This window comes from Corapipo altera, unplaced genomic scaffold (genome assembly GCF_003945725.1).
Source record: "Corapipo altera isolate COAL_440 unplaced genomic scaffold, ASM394572v1 268, whole genome shotgun sequence".
NCBI lineage: Eukaryota > Metazoa > Chordata > Aves > Passeriformes > Pipridae > Corapipo > Corapipo altera.
In genome coordinates this window covers 4,303,115-4,323,559 of record NW_020884901.1, presented here as the reverse complement: position 1 = coordinate 4,323,559, position 20,445 = coordinate 4,303,115, and the positions used below count along the sequence as shown (strand labels likewise).

Genomic DNA, 20,445 nt, shown 5'->3' with positions numbered 1-20,445 from the left:
TCACAGACGACTGTCCAGCTGGCACTGCACCTACCATGAGGGTCTGCAGCCTGCCCAGGATGAAGAGGCTGAACCTGGCTCGGGTGATGGTGACGTTCAGGCGCTGAAGACTTGCCAGGAACCTGAGTGACAAGACAAAACTGAGCTCTTAAACTACTCCTTCCATAGGGTTTAGGGGTTGTGAGAAAAAGAGATAAAATTAAGTGTCAGTGAAATGAGCAGCAGCAGCTCCACAGGCAGTGGCAGCAGTTCCTGCCCCAGCCCCAGACCCCCTGGCAGCAGCCCTGCCTTACGTGGAAGGCCTGGCATGAACTGTGTTTTCTTTCACCACTCTGATTCCTTGAAGGGAATTCCAGTTCTTTCCAGCTCTTGCCATTGATGTTTCCTTTCTTAGAGCAAATCCCCTCTTAATGCCAACCACTGCTTCCTTAAACGTTCCTCAAAGTACTGAGGACATCAACCTCACTTCACCTATCAAGACTTTAAGCTCCTTTTTGACTTGAACTGAAATAGATTAACAATATTTGGCATGATTAATGGGAAAATATCCTACTGAAATACTGCGCACTGGACATGAATATTTTATTTTAAAGGTGACCTGCACTAGAAGCACATCAAGGCAGACTTTTGCTTTGTCATGCTTCAAGAGTGGAAAGTGTGTTCTTGCAGAACAAACTCTGGTTTTGCACTATGAAGAGTGTCTAGTTCTGTTTTTGTGGGATCACTGAGGTACTGAAACCTAAGCAAATGCTTAGTGTATTCTTAAAGGTTCATTTCTGTTAGGACTTACTTATGAAAACTCAAAAAAAGGTCTGTGAAACTAAATATGAACTATTTCTTATCTAATTAAAAAAGCTCCCCAAATGCAGAGTTTATTCCATACCAAGCAACAGCTGCAAATCAAAGTCCATGTACAATTTAGTTTGAGTGTGTTCACTATCAGTGCCTGACACTGTGGGCACTGCACTGAGACCTCATCTTCAGCAGATTCATAACCCCTGCAGTAAAGATTGCAAAAACCACAGAGTCACCTCCAAAAACTTGGACAGTGCAGGAATAAAGTGAGAAAGGCAGGAAGCAGATGGGGGAGAGGATACAGCAGCACAGGTATTATAATTCTCTAGGTCTCGAGAAGTAAAAGAGGGGGATTTTGAAAGACTACTAAATATTCTTAACAGCTTCTCCAATTGAAAGACAGTAAGATAACCTTCTCAGGAAAGAAAAAAAAAATCCATTGTCATCTCTTGGCATTTTCTCCTCCCTTTGCAAGTTACTTTCAGAGTAAATTTAACACTGGACCAGCAGTGGAGAACAAAATACTTTGCTGAGCTACAAGATCAGGGTGTGGCAAACTTATCCCATCACACCTCACCCTGAAACACAGATGTCCAAGTCATCAGCACCTACAGCTGCTAAGGCAAAGCTTGAATATATAAACCTTCATATATTTTTACAGTAAGCTGGAAAGTTTTCTTCAAAAAGAACAGAAAGAAGTTAAGTCCTGTGTCAGCCAAAAGAACTGGCAGGTTCCAGCTGCCTTCAGTTTCCAAACTCAAATCAACCAGATGAAGAAAACTTCAAAAAGCATTGTTGTTGTTTACTGTAGGATTTAGATTATTTCTCCTCCCACAGTAACGTGGATCAGCACAATTAAAAGCCATTTGTCTTGCAATCAGAGAAACATAAGCAGCTTAGTGAAACCTGGTATGTAGATTTTTGTTTATGCAACTAGGCTTTCTATAGTTTAACTTAGAAGCCAGCAAACTCTGAGAAGGCATATTTCATATTTCCACTACCATTTTTTTAAGTAAAGTTATCCACAAGTTACAGAAACAAATCAGCAACTGCTGTAGTGCTCTGGGGTTAAATAGCACATTCAGTGTTTAGTTCCTTCTGTTTCAGACAGAAAAAGCAACATATAAAATGAACAAATCTGTGCTCTTGAATCAAGATTCCTGCAAATTTGCCCTTTACTCAAAAGACAAGGATATTCATCTACAAATCCCAGATCCAGCTTGGCTACATCACGTTCCAAGTGACATATATAACTAGTTACCCATATTTTCACAGACAGAATGCTGTACTAACAGGACAGCAACAGTCACATTTTGAGAGAACAGCATTCAGAAAGTTACAACATGTGCCAAAAGCTACAGGAACAGTAACTGCTGCAGAATTAATGCACAGAGCCAAGACCCCAAGGCCAATCCTGCCAAACCCAAAGAGTGACAGGCTAAGGGAGCCGTGCAAATGGATCAGCAAGGAACAGAGAGCAGAACACCAGCATTTTCCTGACCCTTCTGTTCTCAGATCTCAAACCAGTAACATGAATTCATGCCCTTTAATTCACTGACTGGTAGAAGTGACTTGTTCTCTGCAACGTTCTCACTGGTCCTATCAAAAATACAACTTTATCCACAGTGTCATTGGAAATGTAACTTGCAGTTCAGTGCAGGACACGTACCCAATGGATCCTTTGGTGCTGTTTGCCTGGACATATGTCAGTGCTGACCCCTCAGAGCTGTTTGCCCGGACACAGGACACTATGACACAATCCTTCTCTCGACCCTGGAATGCATCCACTGTGTCCACTTCTCCTGGGCTGTTGAAGAAAGAATTTAACAGCTTGCTGATTCTATTAGCTGAATTTTTCAGCAACTCACTGATGCAAAGAGTCCAAACACTGTCCTTAATGCTCTGTCAAAACCACCCAGGGTGAATTTCTGCTTCTGTGTACGAGCCTAAAAGATGAATTTACTTTTCTGAGAGCAGCATCATTACTGAAAAGCTGCTCTGGTCCACACAGCTTGGAATTTTAGGTTGTCTTTTAAATCAGCTTTATTCAGAACAGCAATATAATCAAAGCATGTGCACTGGTAATAACTAAGAAATAGTACAAGGAGACCATGCCTGTTTTAAGCAAGAGGGTTGCACTTCCCCTTTGAAGGCACAACCAAATACAAATTTTAGCAGTAGACAAAGAAGTTTGAGAGTTTTTGCCATTCCTTTAAGAGGATAAACAAAGGATTAGTATGCAAGAGCCAGTTCTCATTTGAAAACTCGTGGTTTCTTTACCTGTTATTCCTAAACACACTGTCCAGTTGACCTTGAATTCTCTTTTTCTGTGCACTGTAAGGGGTGATTATTCCAATGCGACGGAGACCCAGATCCTTCCTTTTTTCCTTAATTGTTCTAATTAATTCCATCACCAGCTTCACTTCCCGAGGGTTACTGTAAGAGCTGAACAGGACAAAATGGAAACATTACAGAAACACCTTTGACAGATCTTTTCCAATTCAATGCCCAGTTTGCTGGGGGATTGTGAGTCACAGCCTGGCTTGAACTTGTGCAGCCTCTTTCACACAGAGGCTCAAAGAATTTGGCAAACAGACACTGAGGAGGGACTGCCAACCACGAGAAGTGCAGGAAGGGAAAGGCTGCACTTCCATGTTCCTTTAGCACCTCCCAGCTGTGCCTTCCTTACACAACAGGCAAAGGGGAGGTCGGAGCCTGCCACCTCCTGGCATCACCTCAGCCTGCACCTGGGAAAGGGAAGTCACTGATGATAAAAAAATAATTAGGAACTCAAACTATTATAGAGTTAGCAGAGCCTGAAGGCACTTACTGGCATCTAACAGGTAAGTCAAACCAGGATTAAAACCAGTTTCAGATTTAAAAAAAAAACCAAAACAAATCAAAACCATTCAACAGTTGTTTTTTGCAAAAGTAAATCAAATCAAGTAAAAAAACGCAGTTCTAGCCACTTAGTGCATATTGGGAACAAGAGAGAAGAGAAGATAAGCCTTCTCTGGGTAATTAATTATCAGAAAATCTGAACTTTGGCTGATTAAAATGCAGGACTTACTCGCAGTCTCGCTCCTCACGACCATCTGCTACATCAAAAATAAGGTAGGGCTGGAATGGCCAGTCTGAAGAACATCTGTTCTCTTCTATTGCTCTGTAAATAACATTTAATCACTAGGTAACCATACAGAAATGCTAACAACTGATACTTCATTTATTTACATCAAGGTTATCAAACACAGGGAACTCTACAGGATGAGAGGAAATGGCTTCGAGTTGCACCAACACAGGTTTGGATTAAATATTAGGAATTTTTTTTTTTCCAGGGAAAGGGTTGTGAAGCATTGGAACAAACTGTCCAAGGAAGTGACAGTCACCATTCCTGGAAATGTCCCAAAATCGTGTGACACTTGAGGACATGGTTTAATGGTGAACATGGCTGACACTTGAACTCGATGATCTTGAAAGGTCTTTTCCAACCTTAACAATTCTCTGATTCCAACTTTCAGCTTTACCCCCCTCTACCAGAGTCCTTAATTTTCACTGCTCCCCAAATACACTGAGGCCTAAAAATGAGCTCTTGGCAGTCTGTATGCTCCACTTTAAGGGATCTAGTAAACTCACCCATCAAAGCCAGCACTGACAGGACATGGAATGCACAATTTCTCCCATGAACCATCTTCCCCACCCCCCAACCTGAAGAATTTTTAGACTTAACAGAATATCCCGACCTGAGAAATTATCTTTGATAGAAAGAAAAACAGAGATCTACTCACTTGGCAGTCTTCAGGGTTTTGCCATAGACATAGTTGGATGGGAAGAGGCAGATGTCAGGGTGCATCCTGTACTGCACAGTGAGCTGCACCACGGGCAGGCTCCGCAGAACGTTCCTCTGCACTTGCTCCTCCAGGAGCCTCTGCAGACGTGCCATCAAGGACTGGTCATAGCCATACTGCTGAGCTTTCTGCCAGAGGGAGAACAGGACACTGACTGCTGGGGAATTAGGTCTCAAATTACGAAGAGGAATTTGGGTTTTTTCTGAAATTAAAGCTATTTGTTTTCTTCTAAATCGCTGGCAAAATGGCAACTACTTGCACTTCAATTTTTCATGGGTGTTAGTCTTACTATTGCAGTAAAGGTCAACCTGCATAAATGTGAATTTCTGTCTTTAGCAAGGCAACTTTCCTTTGTGAGTCACAACACAGTAACATTTTAAAAACATCCGTAATGAAAAGCAAAGCCTTTCAGGTGGGATCTCATTAAACAAGCCTCTAGAGAATTTATCCCTCTAAGGAAGCCAGTCTGTTTTCTCTCCTTTCTTCATCAGGTGTTTAAAACAGTCCAGAGTGTTGGATACAAGGAAGTGCTCCTATATGTTCACCCTTAGAACATGCCTGTAGGGTAAGGAAGTGCCCATACAAACAGGTAGTCTTCCTCCTCCCTTCCTTAAGGAATGTGACACTGAAGCTCCCAAAATAAGATACCAGCCTGCCACAACATCCCTCACAACCCACCTGAAGTTTCTATTGCCACAATAAAATGTCTCTTTTCCCCTCCTTTAAATATTTTCTATAAATACGATTCTTAAACTACATAGCAAGAAAAAAGGGTATAGTTTGAACACTTACTACTGATTTCACAGTAGGAGGGAGCTGTTTGGGATCTCCAACAAGGACGAGTTTGTTACAGCGATGGATCAGTGGAATCAGTGTCTCCACCTCACAGGACTGCCCTGCCTTTTGTAAATGCAGACAGGACAAAAAGTAGTTGTAAGCAAAGGAGGGAAGTATGTTAAATTTCCTGTAACACAGCCAGATAACTTACATGCTTTAAGTCTTCTTAAAAAAAAAAAAAGAGAGGAAAAAGAAGGACTTTTGCCTAGTTAAAAACTGCAACCAGATTTATTTTATTGTTGCATTTGTAGAGCTCTCCAAACAGATATAAATATAACCAAACCATCTGGAAATCTCTGCAGCAAGAACCACACTTTAGCCATGATTTTCAAGTAAAAGCTGCCTGCCATTAAAGCACCAAACAAGTCAGCAAAAGAGGCAATTAAAAGTCATTCTTTCTCCTCATGGTTCTACACAGCAGGACTGGCTGGGTATCAGTTAAAAGGTGGGGATGGGGCAGGAAACCCACAGTATATTCTACCAGCAGCCAAACAACTACAAGTAGCTCAAGCAGAGCTAGAACACTGGAGTCCCAAACAGCTCCTCTGACCTCATCCACGATGACACAGCTGAAGGGGTCGTGGCCTTGCCGTGCAAAAGCCGATTCCAGCAGACTCCCTCCACTGGTGCTCAGGGTGCAGCAGATGATGTCAGACTCCAGGATGATGTCTGTCTGGACCTTCTGGGAGTGCCCACGAACCTTCAAGTACAACAGGACACCTCTTTTAGCTTTCTGTAACCTCCTCAGAGCAACTGTTAACTGCCTGGACAGGTCTAATTGCCAACCAGCTCGTGCGCGATGCACCATCCCAATGGAAATGTCTCCGTGATGACAAATGAAAGTCACAAGTTTATTTAACTGAAGTGTTCCCTTCACTTGAAATTACAGGTCAGTGCCATCGAGGGTGGCAAACTGGAAAGACATACTCCTTTCTACCGCTATGCAATCTAAACACACTAACTGAGAGCAGAGTTTAGTTTGCCATCCTATTTGTAACTCCAAGCCTCCGTGACCATTAAGGGTCAGCATATATTCATTAGAGGAATCTCCATTCATCTCACTGTTCATGCTACTTTGCATTAATTACTGGTTTTGCTATCAGTGCCTGTTTCCCCTTTCAGATCTACAAACACACAGAAAACCCTCCAGCTGTTGCTTTACTCAGAAACATTTAAGAATATCTCAATTCCAGCAGGACTATGAAAGTGTGGATGAAGATACATCCTAGAACACGAGGACATGCACATTTTTATTACCTTATTTGTCAAACGTTACATTTTGTTTAAAATTCACCCTTAATTTTAACAGTGAATATTCCTGTTTGGTTTTTCTGTTTGTTGCTGGTTTTTTTCCCAGCCAGAGCACACACCCAGATTTCACACCTGCCTGTCCATAACTTACTCAGCTTATAACCTTTTATTTACTTTATAAATATTCCCAACTACATCAAAACCAAATTCCACCACAATTAAATATAAATACATCAGCTGAAGTTTAATAGAGAGCTGCCTTAAAGATAAATTCCTACCTCCTTTTGCTGAGAAGCAAGTTGTTGTCTCTCCTTTGCAAGTCTGGCAATCTCTTCATCTAACATTTGACTCTAGATGGGGAAAAAATAAAGAGAAACCACCTTTAATACCACCCATTTCCCATATTTCTTCTTTCCTCCCATACCCTACATTTAGTCTTGCTCAGACTGACTTTTAATATCAGATGTGTACAAAAAAGCCGAGCAGTTTCTTGCAAAGTTGCCAACATAGTTAGGTTTTGCAACACACAATACTACCTCTTATATTTCTGTGAAACTGGGAAATGGTTCACCATCAGAAATCTATAATTTGAGCAGAAATTCCCAATTTTTAAACAAGAACAGAAAAAAGTGGGAAACTTCAAGTGCAACACATATTCCAAAACTCCAGGTCACAAGGTGCCTTACTATTTCCAGTGAAAGAAAATAAGAGCTTTGAAGTATACAATCAAATTAAACCATTAAGGTTTATAAACATGGTTACATTAAAAACTAATGGTGACAGAATCAAACTGAACACTGGAGCAACAAGTGGCATGAGCAACCAGTGGCATAAAGAAACAAAAAAAAAAAAATCCCTGATGCAAAGTTCTTCATTCCCTTTTACAGTTACTGCTCGGAGCTGACATAAAGTAGTTCTTTATGCTTTCAATTCTACAAACAGGATTAAAAGTTATCTTGCTACCTCTCTCTTCTCACATCTGTGCATGGCACGCTGCCGGGACAGCATGTCCAGCTTCTCATCCAGAGCTGCTTTTTTCTTCTGAACATCCTGGTCAGAGTCCCCTGGCTTTCGTTCTGTCACAAACCAAAGGACAAGTTGCAGGAGGAACAAGAAAAACTGTCACAACAACTCTTGTTCTCAGTCAGGGATATGAAACTTTTAAGAGCAAATGGTCCATATATAAACTACCACCTTCCCACTAAGTCTGAGAAAAACAACGCTTTGCTGCAATACTCCTGTAGAAGAATCTTCCTTCTTACAGGACACGTAGTTCCATGAGTAAAACATCATCAAGTTCTTAAAGAAGACTGAGGGAAAGTCTGATTTGCATGTTACTTACTCATTCTATGTTCCACTTGCTTATCCAGGCTAAATGCCCGGACTTCGTTGTTGATGGCTTTTTCGGCACCGAGTCGCACTAATTTGATATCACCACAATTTCCTGTTTAAAAAAAACAGAGTCAAAATACTTCTACATTACTCCAGTCATCTCTCCACTTCGCTATGAGAGTTAAAAAAATGTTAACATCGTGGATATCAAACAAGGCTTTTCCTTTTCTACTTATCTGGGGTTTGCAACAATTATCTAAATGTACTTATCTAAATGCAGCTACAAAAAATCCAGTAATTCCAGACTCTAAAAAATAAAGATGTTACCTGTGTTTCAGTGGTGGCTAACGCTTAATAATGTTATTTGGAATTAACAGAATTACAGAATTACATCTTATTCTCAGGTTTACAGAACTCCTAATTTAGACAATTATACCATCAAGAAACGCAGTTGGTAAGTCAATAAAAATTAACATCTGGTTACAACACAGATATTTTTCCCCTTGCCACAGACAAAATACCTTGTTCTGAATTCATCTACTTTGTGTTATTCACAGACTGAGAGGAGGAAAAATGAGAGGCTCTGACACATCAAAACTTTCACCGCTTTGTTCCTCATGATCAGCAAAATCTGACTTTATTCAAAATCAAGGCAATGGCCTTGTGTTCAAATTTTTAAGTGCTTAAAAACTGATGAACTTAAACCAACAGCATGAGATCACTGTCTATATAAAAACAAAGTGCAATTTATTTAAAAAGAAACACACAACACACCTTTTAGAAAAGCACATTAAAATTAACAACAGTGTGAGGATGTACCGGGTACGTTCTGCAAGAGGAAAGAGCTGCTCAGAGGAGCATGTAAGTACAATGTGTGATCAACTGTTTCAGTTCCTCCTTCAGGCTTTGCCTGTTTAACATAAAAACAGAATTTTGAAACAAGCCATACCCAAAGGCTCCTGTTTGTTTTGGCACTTTTCCTTAAAGGCCACGATGATCTTTTTCATGAGCTCATCCACAGCAGCGTTTGATGGGGCACAGACCAGAAAACGGTTTGGCTTCATCTTGGAATTCTTTTTCCGGGCTGTTTTCTCATTCCTGGTGTTCTGTAGAGGAATTCACAACAAACCAAAACGGGCTCTTTACATTTATTCATTTGTGATTTAGAAGCCAGACAGTACGTTCACTTAATCAGCAGGCAGAGTGTGGGGGCTCTGGCACTTGAACATCCCTTAAGGTATGTTTTATACTGAGGAACAAGCAATCAAATATATTAATACTATTTGCATAAATTCCCTTCAATAATGTACTTGAATCTACTGGCTGCTTATATGAAAAACATTAAGAGGGACAGGTCAAATAACATTCTTTAATAAATCAAAATATTACTTTTTTTATGTAACAAGTGTCTATACTACAATTGTGCACGTTTTCTTGATTTTTCCATTTTAAGTTCTAAAAAATAAGTGTTCCATAAGGTATTATTTCCACCTTTCCACCCTATACAAAACAGATTTAATCACATCAGCTCCATAAATGACACCCTCAGTAATTACCAATACTACATTTTCAATTAGTTTAAGTTATCACTGACTTCCATTGAGGAACCAAACCCCAGCACATGACCTTCACATCAGGTTCACTTACTTCTCTCAAAACACGAGACAGAAGTCCTACAATAGTTTTTGATTTCCCTGTCCCAGGTGGCCCATGGATGAGGCAGATCTTGGGAAGCCCTGGATGTTGCTTTAGCATGGCATAAGCTGTCTCAATGGCTCTCTTTTGATCTTCATTGTATTCATTCATATAAGAAGCCTGAAGGAATAGATGGGGAAAAAATAACAAATTAATGTTGATCAAACCTTTCATGTATTTACAGAACATCCCCACCCCTCCTGCTACAACTCAAAAGCTGGAAGGGCAGGGAAGCTTTTGATTCTAGGTTTGCTCTTGATGCACACCCAATCCTGACCTGAAAGTTGTACAGAAGATTTTGTTTACTCTCCACACCCTTATTTTCACATTACCTTTTCCATACTATGTCTTATTTCCTGAACACTTCTCCAAGTAAGGAAAAAGAAAACAGAAAGCTGCTTGAAGCACACAATGTCAATACAGCACAAACACCTGAGCAAGTTCAGACTCCTCTCCACCCAATCAATCAGCTCTGAAAAGTTGTCACAATGTCTCAGTGCTTTTGGAACTCGTTTGTTTGCTCTTGGTCACTCCCACAACCAGATCTGCAAAACTCCCAAGGCCCAAACGCCCACTTTGTTAATCCTGTCCCCCTTGTAGCTGCAGGACTTACAGCACTTCCTGAGGCCACAGGCAGATCTCTGGGACAGAAGTCATTGTAGCAGGGGTTTATGATGGGTCTGGCCAGGGGACTCCTGCTCAGCAGCAGCAGACCTTTGAAGGTTCGGTGTGTGGTCACCAGGGACCCAACCACCACACACTTCACTTGTTTGTGGATGCAGAAGGACAGGTTGCCTCTGGTTTGCACAGTGAGGTGACAGACAGTGTGCTGCTCCTGCTGTCCTGGTAAAGGAGAGGAAGAAAAAAACCAAGCTGTTAATTCAAATATCCAAACTGTTAACTGAAAGATACTTCAGTAACACACTCCATTAATTCACCAGAACAAGGTGCTGTCTTCTACTAAAGAGCCAACAACTAACTCTTGCAGAAACCCCAACACTTCCCCATCTCCATTAAAAAAAAAAAAAATCAGTGCTCTGTAAAACTGCTCAGATCACTGCTTTAATCAGGCAGGTACTGGATACTTGGTGATCCTGGTAATTCACAATTTCAGTTCCAGAAGACAGTGACAATTTCAGTCAGTGACATCACAGAAGTTCATGGCACTTATCTCTCATGGCAATGCCCTACCTAAAGATGTGTGCAGAGCACCTACTCATTGTAAGCTTCTGTTCTTACATGAAGTATTAACATTTGTATTGAAGGAAGTCCCCAGGAAAACAGAAAGCAGCTCTGCAGCTTCAGTTCCCGACTTTTTACAAAACTTCTACCATGGAACAGACATGCTAGAGTGGGAAAACAACCCCATTTCCTCTGAGGGAAGTAGTATATACCAACAGCCAGCTATGAAGAATTATTTTATGGCACCAAGAAGAATCCCACTCTCATTCCCACCACAGGTACTTACTTGTTGTATAACCAGACGCACGGGAAAATCGTGTCACGAGCCCAACGTGATTCACCACGTGGTTCTCCATCCCACTTTCTTCCCCAAAGGTGTCTTTTTCCATCTGGACCACCAAAAGGATTAAGTCATCCTCCTTTGGATGAAGCTGCCTTGCCAAGTCACCTTCTCTAAAATGAGCTGCCCAAAATACACGGTGAAATTCAAACATTGAAAAGAAAACGGTTACGACTCCAGAAATGCTACAATCAACACATTATAGAGATTTCAGTAATACTCATCTGTTAACTTTTAAAGCTATTAAAGACTACAGCAAGGGATTATATAGAATTTTAACTTCATCCTGCATTCTTAAGCCTGAACACAGCACTGCATAAAACCAGAGCAAGTCAAGGACTACTTTATCAAAAGAAGCTGAAAGAAAATCCCAAATGAGAGACAGGGAAGACACAAATTCCCTGCAAAATACATATTTCTGTTACATGCATTCTGTAGAACAGCAGAGTCAAGATCCTTTCTGTATTTAAAGGAAATAAAAGAACCTCATACTATACGTGCCAGCTCACTATAAGGCATCACCTACTTGAAAATCAGAAGATTTTATTAAAAAAAAAATCCTTACCTGTAAAATGTGCTGTGTTCATGTCAGCAGAGAAGTTCTCCAAGGTGAAGCAGTAACTCTTCTCTCTTGCTTTCTGATTTTCTACCCACTCTTGTGCCAGCTACATGTTGAAAAGTAAATAAAAATACTTTGAAGGGTTTAGTGTATCACAAGAAAAGCTTATCATGACTCAAAGGGCAAATACACTACCAGCCTGCCAAGTAAATACATGAAGAATCATACCCAGTTCTTTTTTTCACATAAGCATACACATTATATATAAACACACAGGGCAAACAAAATTGCTTCCTTCCCACTCACCCATTTAATGTACTTTCTTAAAGCTTTTTAAAACAAATGTGGGTTCCCCCAAGTGCATTTTCACCTTAAAATATCAATATTACTCTGGCACTGACTTAATTTTTTACCTTATTTCTATAGAGGAAGTAATGCAATGACTGAACTTGAAAGCATTCAGACATTAACTGAAGGAACACTGCTTGGTGTTATTAAACTATAAACCATTAAAGTTTGGGAAAAAATACTTCTTGGATTAACCAGCACTCTCACATAAGTTCTCAACAGAAATCAAAACAGTAGGGGTTTATCCTCTTTTCACAAATGCTGTCACTGAAAGACCTCAGTTTCTTAAAGATTTCTGCTTTGAGCCCTATATTCTCTAGAGGAACCACCTCCTTTGTCTCTCATTTTACATGTTATTGTGGATTTGCACCCAGGGGAAAAAACCAGTTCACCGAGGTGAATAACACTGGTAGTCCCCAATCTTAAACATAACTGTCTAGATTATTTTCCCCAAATCATTCCTCTACTCTGATCTGTATCTAAACATTTTCAGATGGTAAAACAGAGGACATAAACCAGGTTTTCATCTCTTGGTAAAATTTACCAGGGCTGATGCAACCAAACCGAAAGGCAGAAGCTACTTACTGTTTCAAAGGCATTCAGCATCATCAAGGGGAAAAAGGTATTGAAATAGTCATTGTAGTCCTGAAATTGGACAGGAACAGAGGCTACCACAGACTGCAGGAGATTATTTGGAGCTCCAAAGCAGTTGAAGTTCGCAAACATTTCGTAAGTCCACTTTAGAACTTGATTAACAAAAACACTGTAATCACGCTGCTGAGCGCCAAGAAAGGAGGAATATGCTCCTCGTCCAGACCCTCTGGAGATATTCAAAGCATTGTCATACTGTCTGTTTTGTGACTGGAGAACATTATTAGAGATCTGGGGTTGAGGTACGTTGCTGGAGGCTGGAGCCTTGCACGGTTGATTTCCTATTGGTGTGTACGCTTTTGGGAGGGGTGGCCTGACCACGGCGGGTTTCGCCGCGTTCACTTTGCTTTTGGAAGGTGGTGGTAACTTTTTAACGTCTTCCAGGTCCTTGCTGAAGGCTGCATTCCGGGAGGAGCTTACTGAGCTGAAAATCTTGGTAGTGGAAGGCTTTCTTACTTTGGGAGGAGGGAGAGAAGGTTTGGCAAACACGTGGTCTGCTCCTGAGCTGGTGGTTGCGTGTTTACTGCAGGACTCTCCTGGTTTTTCCACTTTTTCCATGCAGTCTTTGTATTTACACTTTGGAATAGCTGGGGACTCGTTCTGCTGAAGGCTTTCAGCAACATTCATTTCCTCTGGGGTTTTACTAGCTATAGCAGTATCTTCAAAACTTTCCTCCTGAGAACATAATTCCATGTCCACGGGATCTAACTGAGTTAAAAACAGATTATCATCATCTTCTTCATTGCTTTCATATGATTTACACCCATTTGGGTTTGAAGTTTTCATCTCACTCTCAGGTAGGACAGTGCAACTTTTTCCTGAAGATTCATCTTTATCATCTCCAAGTGCAGTGGAAGAGAGACTTGAATCCACAGGGACAGGAGCCATCACACTGTTATCCTCCCATTTTCTGTTCCACTCTGAAGAACCAGGCATTTTAGAGGCACATGCCCCCTCTTCCACAGACAGGCTTTCAAATTTTCTCTCACTGGCAGAGGGACCACCAGTTTCCTCTCTTCTTTTCTCTCTTTGGCTTTCAACAGACACCAGCTCAAAACTTTGAGGCTTTTGTCCCGTGGATTTCACGCGCACCCCGGCACCTTTTCTGCTCCTACTCTCGGAGCTTCCCGCGGGACTTTTCACCTTGGCGCTTCTCTTGGGCCTCATCTGCCTTAAGAACTGCCGGTCTTGGCAGGCCAGCAACTTCTTATTGCGTTTCACGGACAAACTCTGAGCATCGATGAGCTTGGTCCTCAGTTTCTGCGCGGCCCCCACCCTCCCCGCGGCCTTGCCGTGGCTGCGCAGCTGCGCGACGCTCTCCCGGGAGGGCTGCGACAGCTCACAGGCTTTGCGGGGGCCCTTCTTCAGCCCCAGCTTCTCCACCGTCGACGTCGGAGCGGGACGCTGCCGGACCTTCCTAGGAGGGACCACAGCAGGCGTTGACCTGCCAGGCTGAGGACGTTCTGAGGTGCTCTGAAGCAGTTTTTTGGTTTGGGCCGTTTTAACGGCGGGGTTTTTGGGGCTCCTCTGAACGGCTGTTGCTAATTTAGATTTCGCCGCGGCCTTCGGGGGGCTTGTGTTTTTCTTCCAGGCCAGCTTTGAAGCCAATGAGATAGTAGATGTAGATGCTCTGGGTTCAGGCAATGGTGAGCCCAGGGTGAAGCCTTCAGCAGCAATACCTTTGTCTGCAAATTTCTCCAGCTGCTCTTTTACATCTTCCTTACTCACAGATTCTTGCAACATCAAATTAGTTGTCTTTTTTTTATCGTCAGCTTCTTTTTCATGAGAAATATCTTCTACCTGCTTTTCTACTGAGCTTGCTGCTTCTTCCATGGTATCATCACTGAGGTAATCCAGATCATAACCCCACTCATTTATGCTACTGTTCAGGAAGTCATCCGAACTACTGTCAACTGCTGTTGAAACATCACCTTGTTTATACTCCTGAGTTGCTTCTATAGCATAGGCTTGAGTATCTTGCCAAGCTGAAAACATCTCAGTATCTGTTTCAAACTCAAAGAACTGAGAATCACAGTCATCCAGTGTCAAGGGAGGCCTTGGAGGTTCTGATTCCATTTTGGTATCAGTATCAGAAACGCTGTTGGAAGTCGAAGGTAGCTTTGCAGGACACACATTTTCATTCTTGGTTTTTGTTTCCTCCTTGTCATCCACACCTTTTTCTTCATCAGACGAGTCTGAAATTATAATGACTTGATTGCCAGGGCAATCTGCATCACAGAGAGACGTGGTACCTTGGCCTTCATTGGAAGATCTTACAGCACCTTTCACTTTCCTCCTAACGTCACTTAGATTATGGTACACTGAGCTTTCCTGGCTTGACTCCAAGGGAAAATTGACACTTTTGGCATAAGCAGCTAAAGATAATTTACTGAGTTCTCTATCAACCTGGGAGTCTGATAAAGTATCACCTTCAGAAACCATTGTCACAACATCCTCTTTTTTCCCCTCTGAACTGTTTTCCCTCTTGAAATATTCTGAAAACTCCAACAACCTGTCACTTGATTCATGCTTCACTGACAGTGGCCTGATCTGAGGAGCAGAGTTGGACACATCCCTCTTGTTTTCAGACCTAGATGGAAAACAGCCATTTGCTGAAAATTTATTCGTACAAAAGGTGTTTGAAAATTGATGTTTACAGTCATATTTAGCCAGGTCATTTAAATTAGGCTGTTCCCAGTCTGAAGCTGGCATGTCCGTGTTATTCTTAGACACAGCCTTCAACAACAAACCTGATTTTTCTTCTGTTGATACTTTTTTCAGCAAGGTGTCATTAATCCCTAAAAGCAAAGTACTGTTATCTTCCTTCTCTTGCATACTAGGTCCATTTTTAGGGCAGTTAGAGCAATCTAGGGATGTTTCTGTTGATCCCTGTTTAGTGGGGACCACTCTGGATTGAAACACACTGTTTACACTTGTCTCCTGCACACTTTTGCCATTCCTTGAAGATGAAGAACCAAGATGAGTTTGAGCAGGCAGATACCCTGCTGTTGAGGGTCCTGCTTCCTCTTTGACTTCCAACTCTCTGCCTCTTCTGAAATCTGAATGCTGGGCATTTGACTTACAGCCCTGATTATCCATATTGCATTTCCCTGTCACAAAGTCATCATTCCTATTTTCCTGAACTTTCCTACATAGTTTTGCTGCCAAAGAGATAAATTCCTGAGCTGCCAAGTCATTGGGTTCCTTTTTAATATCCGTCAAGGCGCCTTCTGTGGCTGTCCAAGATGCTGAACTTTTAGATGCATCTCTAGATTCCTCTTCCCAGGCATTTTTTCTTCTAGGGAAAAGGCTCCCTTGACAATCTCCACTTTCCTTTGATATGACAAATGGAGAATGAAGGTCACCTCTCTCATGTGCACTCGTCCTGAATCCATTATCACCCGCATTCTTCTCTGGCTTTAGAGAAACAGTTGGCAAAGCTGTAGAGCTTGAACTGCTCCCTCCAGCCACAGAGGCACTCAACGCTCTGCCCTTTATACTCCTTATAACTTGCTTTAAGCACGTTTGTAATTCCTGGGTCTCCTGGATGTTCAGCTGCCAACCCATGGAGAGATTTCCTCGCAGGAGGAGGTTGAGTTTGTCCAGGTACCTCTTGCAGAGGGCCTGCTGCCCAATCTGGTAGCCCTCCTTGAGAAGGCTCCGTATGAGCTGCACGCAGGCGTGCTGCACAGAGTTGGAGGCTTGGAAAGATCCTGAGGAAGAGCCTTTCCCACAGGGCCCGGAGGTTTTGTCCGTGCGCCACGTAAACACCCTGGCTGGAAGAGTAGCACATCTCACCACTGCTTCCACCCACTCCTGGGAGCTGATCCACAGCAAATGCAGGCATTTTTTATTTCTGTGGAGTTCAACGATGCACACCAAGATGAGGAGGAAAAACTCGGAGATTTTGTCACACTGCTGGAGCCTTTCAATGAGAATATCTTTGATTTCTGAGCACAGGTAGTGGATGACCTCTACTATGTAGGCCACACCCAACTCCTTGAGATCCATGAGCGACTGAACAAAAGGGATGAACCAGAGGAACGTGCTGGGATGGACACGCATGGCTTTGCCCATGTCAGACTGAAGCACACTAGCCAGTGTTTGCATATCTTCATACATTTTGGGGCAGTACTCTGGACAGATGGCAGCCTTCCAGCCAGAGTCCTGGAAAACAAAGCCACCACACATCACCCTCACTGATAGGCACATCTGCACAGCTTAACAGGGCGGTTTTTTTTCTAGTCAGAAGTTACTTTCTTTCAAATGTATGTTCACTAAATGTTAACACCTCTTATATCCCAACATAAAGCAAAACTGAAACTTAAAAAATGCAAAAAATAAAGACCAAACACATGTATAAGGAACTATTTTCCTAAAATGTAATCTGTGAAGTCAGTGTGAAGTAGTAGTTCCTTTAAAAATCATTGTGAACTCTCCAAAGACACTGCTATGCTGACATAACTTAACCTCAGATAATCAAATATACATTTAAAGCCTTTAAGAGGCATTCCATAAATACAACACATCGACATCAAGACAAGCACATTCACAAATGTTTAATCTGCTTTGTAACAAGAAAAAATGGTGCCATTTTGGAGTACTGCCTAACATTTGAAAGTACAGCAAACCACCTCATTACTCCAAAATCAATATATTAGTTCAGAATACTCAGAAACAAAAAGTAAAATACAACACCATGATCAGCTCCTTTTTTTTTTTTTTTTTTGAGTTCAGCATTTTCATTGAGGTAACAATATTTTGGCCTTGACATGAATTTCAGGGCTTTAATGCCATCTCTGCCTAACTCAGATATGTTCTTCTTTCCTCCTACACCCCTCCATATTCTACAGGTGGTTTTAAACTGCTAATGTCACTCAGTGACCACAGTTCAGAGAATGGGAAAATAAAATACTGGTTTAATACCTTTTGAGGCTTTTCTGTGTTGTAATTATACACAATCTGACTGCAAGTAATCATGTCATCACCGTAGTCTGACTCTGGTTCAGATTTTGTCCTAAAAAGAAACACAGAAAAAACTCCTAACAAGTGTAACAGGCATCAGAGTTGCCAAAAAGTAGTGAGCACTTATTGAAAGAACCTCACTATTTTAGGGGACCTACTTCAACTTTTCACTGTTTGAAGTTGGAAACATCTTTTACTTGTCATTTCCCTCCCCCCCCCCCCAAGTTACAGCAGCACTGACAAGAAATTCAAGATCAAAGATCAAGTTCTCCTCTAACCAGGTATTAAAGTCATACAACTGTTTTATTCTCTTACCAACACTGACCTTACAAATCTATTGCGTATATTTTTAATTTCATTTTTGTAGCTCTCACTGTTGATAATGGTTTGAAAGGCTTGGACAGGATCAATAAGTTGACCCCAAACTTTAGATCCGAGCTGATCCAAAATAACCATGAAACAATGCAGGGCAGGCCAGAAGGGGTCAGCAGAATCATCTGAAATACAACAGCAACAGTGGGGACAGTTGAAATGCAAGTCCTGGACATTCTCAGACTCAGCTGAAAATGAAAGTAGTTGGTTTTCATTGGTTTTTCTTAAATATTAATATAAAAAGAAGTATTCTGGTAAGTTGCAACTATACTTTTTAATCTGGAAAAAGGATGAAAAAAGTCAAGCTCACCTGTATAGAGACACTGTTCCTTAGGCAGCCTTAAATCAACAGGAACCTGGATGCCCATTGCTAATATTAAATAATAAAAATACTTCTCAACTCTATGAAAGGGATTCTTTCACACTGATTTTTGCTGGGCTGTGCTAAGAAGTGAGTGGCACAACTTACACAGCTGTGACAATTTATACTTCACATTTATACCAGAAGCAATAGGTTTTCCTTCAAGTGCATTCCTCCTCCTCCTCCATATAAGATAATGTATCCTTAATAAACACACTAAGCTTATAGAGATTTAGTAATTCAAGAGGCAGTCCTGCTCTTGGGCTCATGTGCCACTCCTAGACTATGCCATGGCACGTGACCTACAAGAACTACCCAAGGGCTGCTAATCTAAATGATAAGTCTAAATTTCCAGCTGCAAAAGGGGATCCCTCAAATAGACAGATGGAAGAGTCAAATTTTAAGGCAAGCTGCAGCAATTCAAAAGGTATTTCTTCCCTTTGGGATTTGAAATTCTAACTTCATGCCACAATGAAATGTGCATTCTGGATGCACGTGCAGTTTGTACATTAAATGAAAATAATGACAGAAATTACAGATTTGTCCTCTCAAAATCTCTAAGCCAGCCTCAGGCAAAGCACTGCCATCCCTCCTCCAGTTCAGACTTTGAATGTCATTTTTCAGCATTTGTCAGTAGTGCCCAAATATTGTACTATCCAGAAGATACATAAGCCTCAGTTAAAATCACCTTATCATTATACTACTAAGAACTTATCAAACTTTCTTGTTTGATAAAGAATAAAAACAGGCTGTGAACTGTCTTTATCTGAGTATCAAAATTAGTTACCAGCTGCTTCTTTCTCCATAGTGTGAAGTATGGACTGCATGAAATCATTCTGTTTGTCTGGGCCCAGTAACAAAGAGTCCATAGCTTGTTCTTCCAGCACTGACAGCAACATGCAAATTCCTAGAGAATAAAAAGGAAGCAACCTGTCTGCATATTTGCAAGAATTTGTTCAAATTTTCACCAAATCCAGGATCAATTTTCCAAATGCCATTACCAGTGAAACACCTGAGAACAAGAGATGAGCAGCAATATGAAACTAATTAAACACAACCTCACTACTGTATGTGTGCAACATTCAATTCTCCATTTGACAAAGCACCTGTGAAATTGTAGAGCTCTGACCTGAAATAAGTGCTTACAAATGTGAGAGATTTCACAAATTCACTCCTGATCACAAATACTCACCCAGCCAATAGTTCTTGTAATTGCTTGTATCATACAAATGAGCTGGCAGAAGGATGAGTTTACCCTTTTCATACATTGAAGAGCTGTAAATATCTGGATTCTCAAAAAGCCCCAGCTCAATAACTTTGAACAAACAAGTCAGCACTTCCTCTAAGTCATAGTAATCATCCCTGTCAACCTTCCCTAAATTCCTTGCTGTCAGGATGGCCCATCGGCGAATCTAAGGATTGAAATAAAAAGTTATGTATTAATAAAAAAGAACAAATAAAAATCACAATTCTGTAAGATTATCATCGCTACTAAAAATGGGACAAAGGCATATTTTTACTAAGAGAATAATTATAAATAAGTCTTTCTCCAAAATAATCTTAAAACCAGGCTCACTATACAGCACTCAGTATTAACATGGTGCATGAAACCAGGATTCACTGGAATTCAGCAGAAGAGAAAAAGGAACTTACCACCTCATTGGGGTGCACCAAAAAGAGATAAATTCCTGGGTATTTTTCAAAGACCTGAAAGGCATCGTGGCCAAGTTCCATCCTACAGAGCACTTCTACACACAGCTCACCTAAAAGGGTAAGATACAGCTACAGTAAGGACTAATCTATAGGCTCACAAAAAAATAAACTATTTAGTGTCAAAATAAACAGAGAAGATATATACATACACACTGATATTCTGGCTTAACTACTATTTGTTATTTGCACCCTCTTCATT

General features: G+C 41.2%; 1 protein-coding gene across 2 annotated transcripts in view; it reads right to left on the bottom strand.

Annotated features, from left to right (window-relative positions):
* Positions 1-20,445, bottom strand: part of SETX (senataxin) — a 28,252-nt gene that overhangs the window by 3,530 nt on the left and 4,277 nt on the right. The window contains exons 5-25 of one of the 2 annotated variants that reach the window (XM_027650006.1): positions 20,187-20,296; positions 19,726-19,945; positions 19,321-19,440; positions 18,126-18,297; positions 17,762-17,852; positions 12,770-17,002; positions 11,843-11,942; positions 11,224-11,400; positions 10,369-10,598; positions 9,708-9,875; positions 9,010-9,166; positions 8,071-8,172; positions 7,692-7,804; positions 7,007-7,078; positions 6,028-6,177; positions 5,433-5,540; positions 4,581-4,768; positions 3,866-3,958; positions 3,076-3,240; positions 2,465-2,605; positions 35-122 (exon numbers count right to left, since the gene is read on the bottom strand). In XM_027650006.1, coding sequence (XP_027505807.1) covers positions 35-122; positions 2,465-2,605; positions 3,076-3,240; positions 3,866-3,958; positions 4,581-4,768; positions 5,433-5,540; positions 6,028-6,177; positions 7,007-7,078; positions 7,692-7,804; positions 8,071-8,172; positions 9,010-9,166; positions 9,708-9,875; positions 10,369-10,598; positions 11,224-11,400; positions 11,843-11,942; positions 12,770-17,002; positions 17,762-17,852; positions 18,126-18,297; positions 19,321-19,440; positions 19,726-19,945; positions 20,187-20,296 — 6,998 coding nt within the window. The remainder of the gene's footprint in view (positions 1-34; positions 123-2,464; positions 2,606-3,075; positions 3,241-3,865; positions 3,959-4,580; positions 4,769-5,432; positions 5,541-6,027; positions 6,178-7,006; positions 7,079-7,691; positions 7,805-8,070; positions 8,173-9,009; positions 9,167-9,707; positions 9,876-10,368; positions 10,599-11,223; positions 11,401-11,842; positions 11,943-12,769; positions 17,003-17,761; positions 17,853-18,125; positions 18,298-19,320; positions 19,441-19,725; positions 19,946-20,186; positions 20,297-20,445) is intronic. The other variant, XM_027650007.1, reaches the window with a different exon arrangement.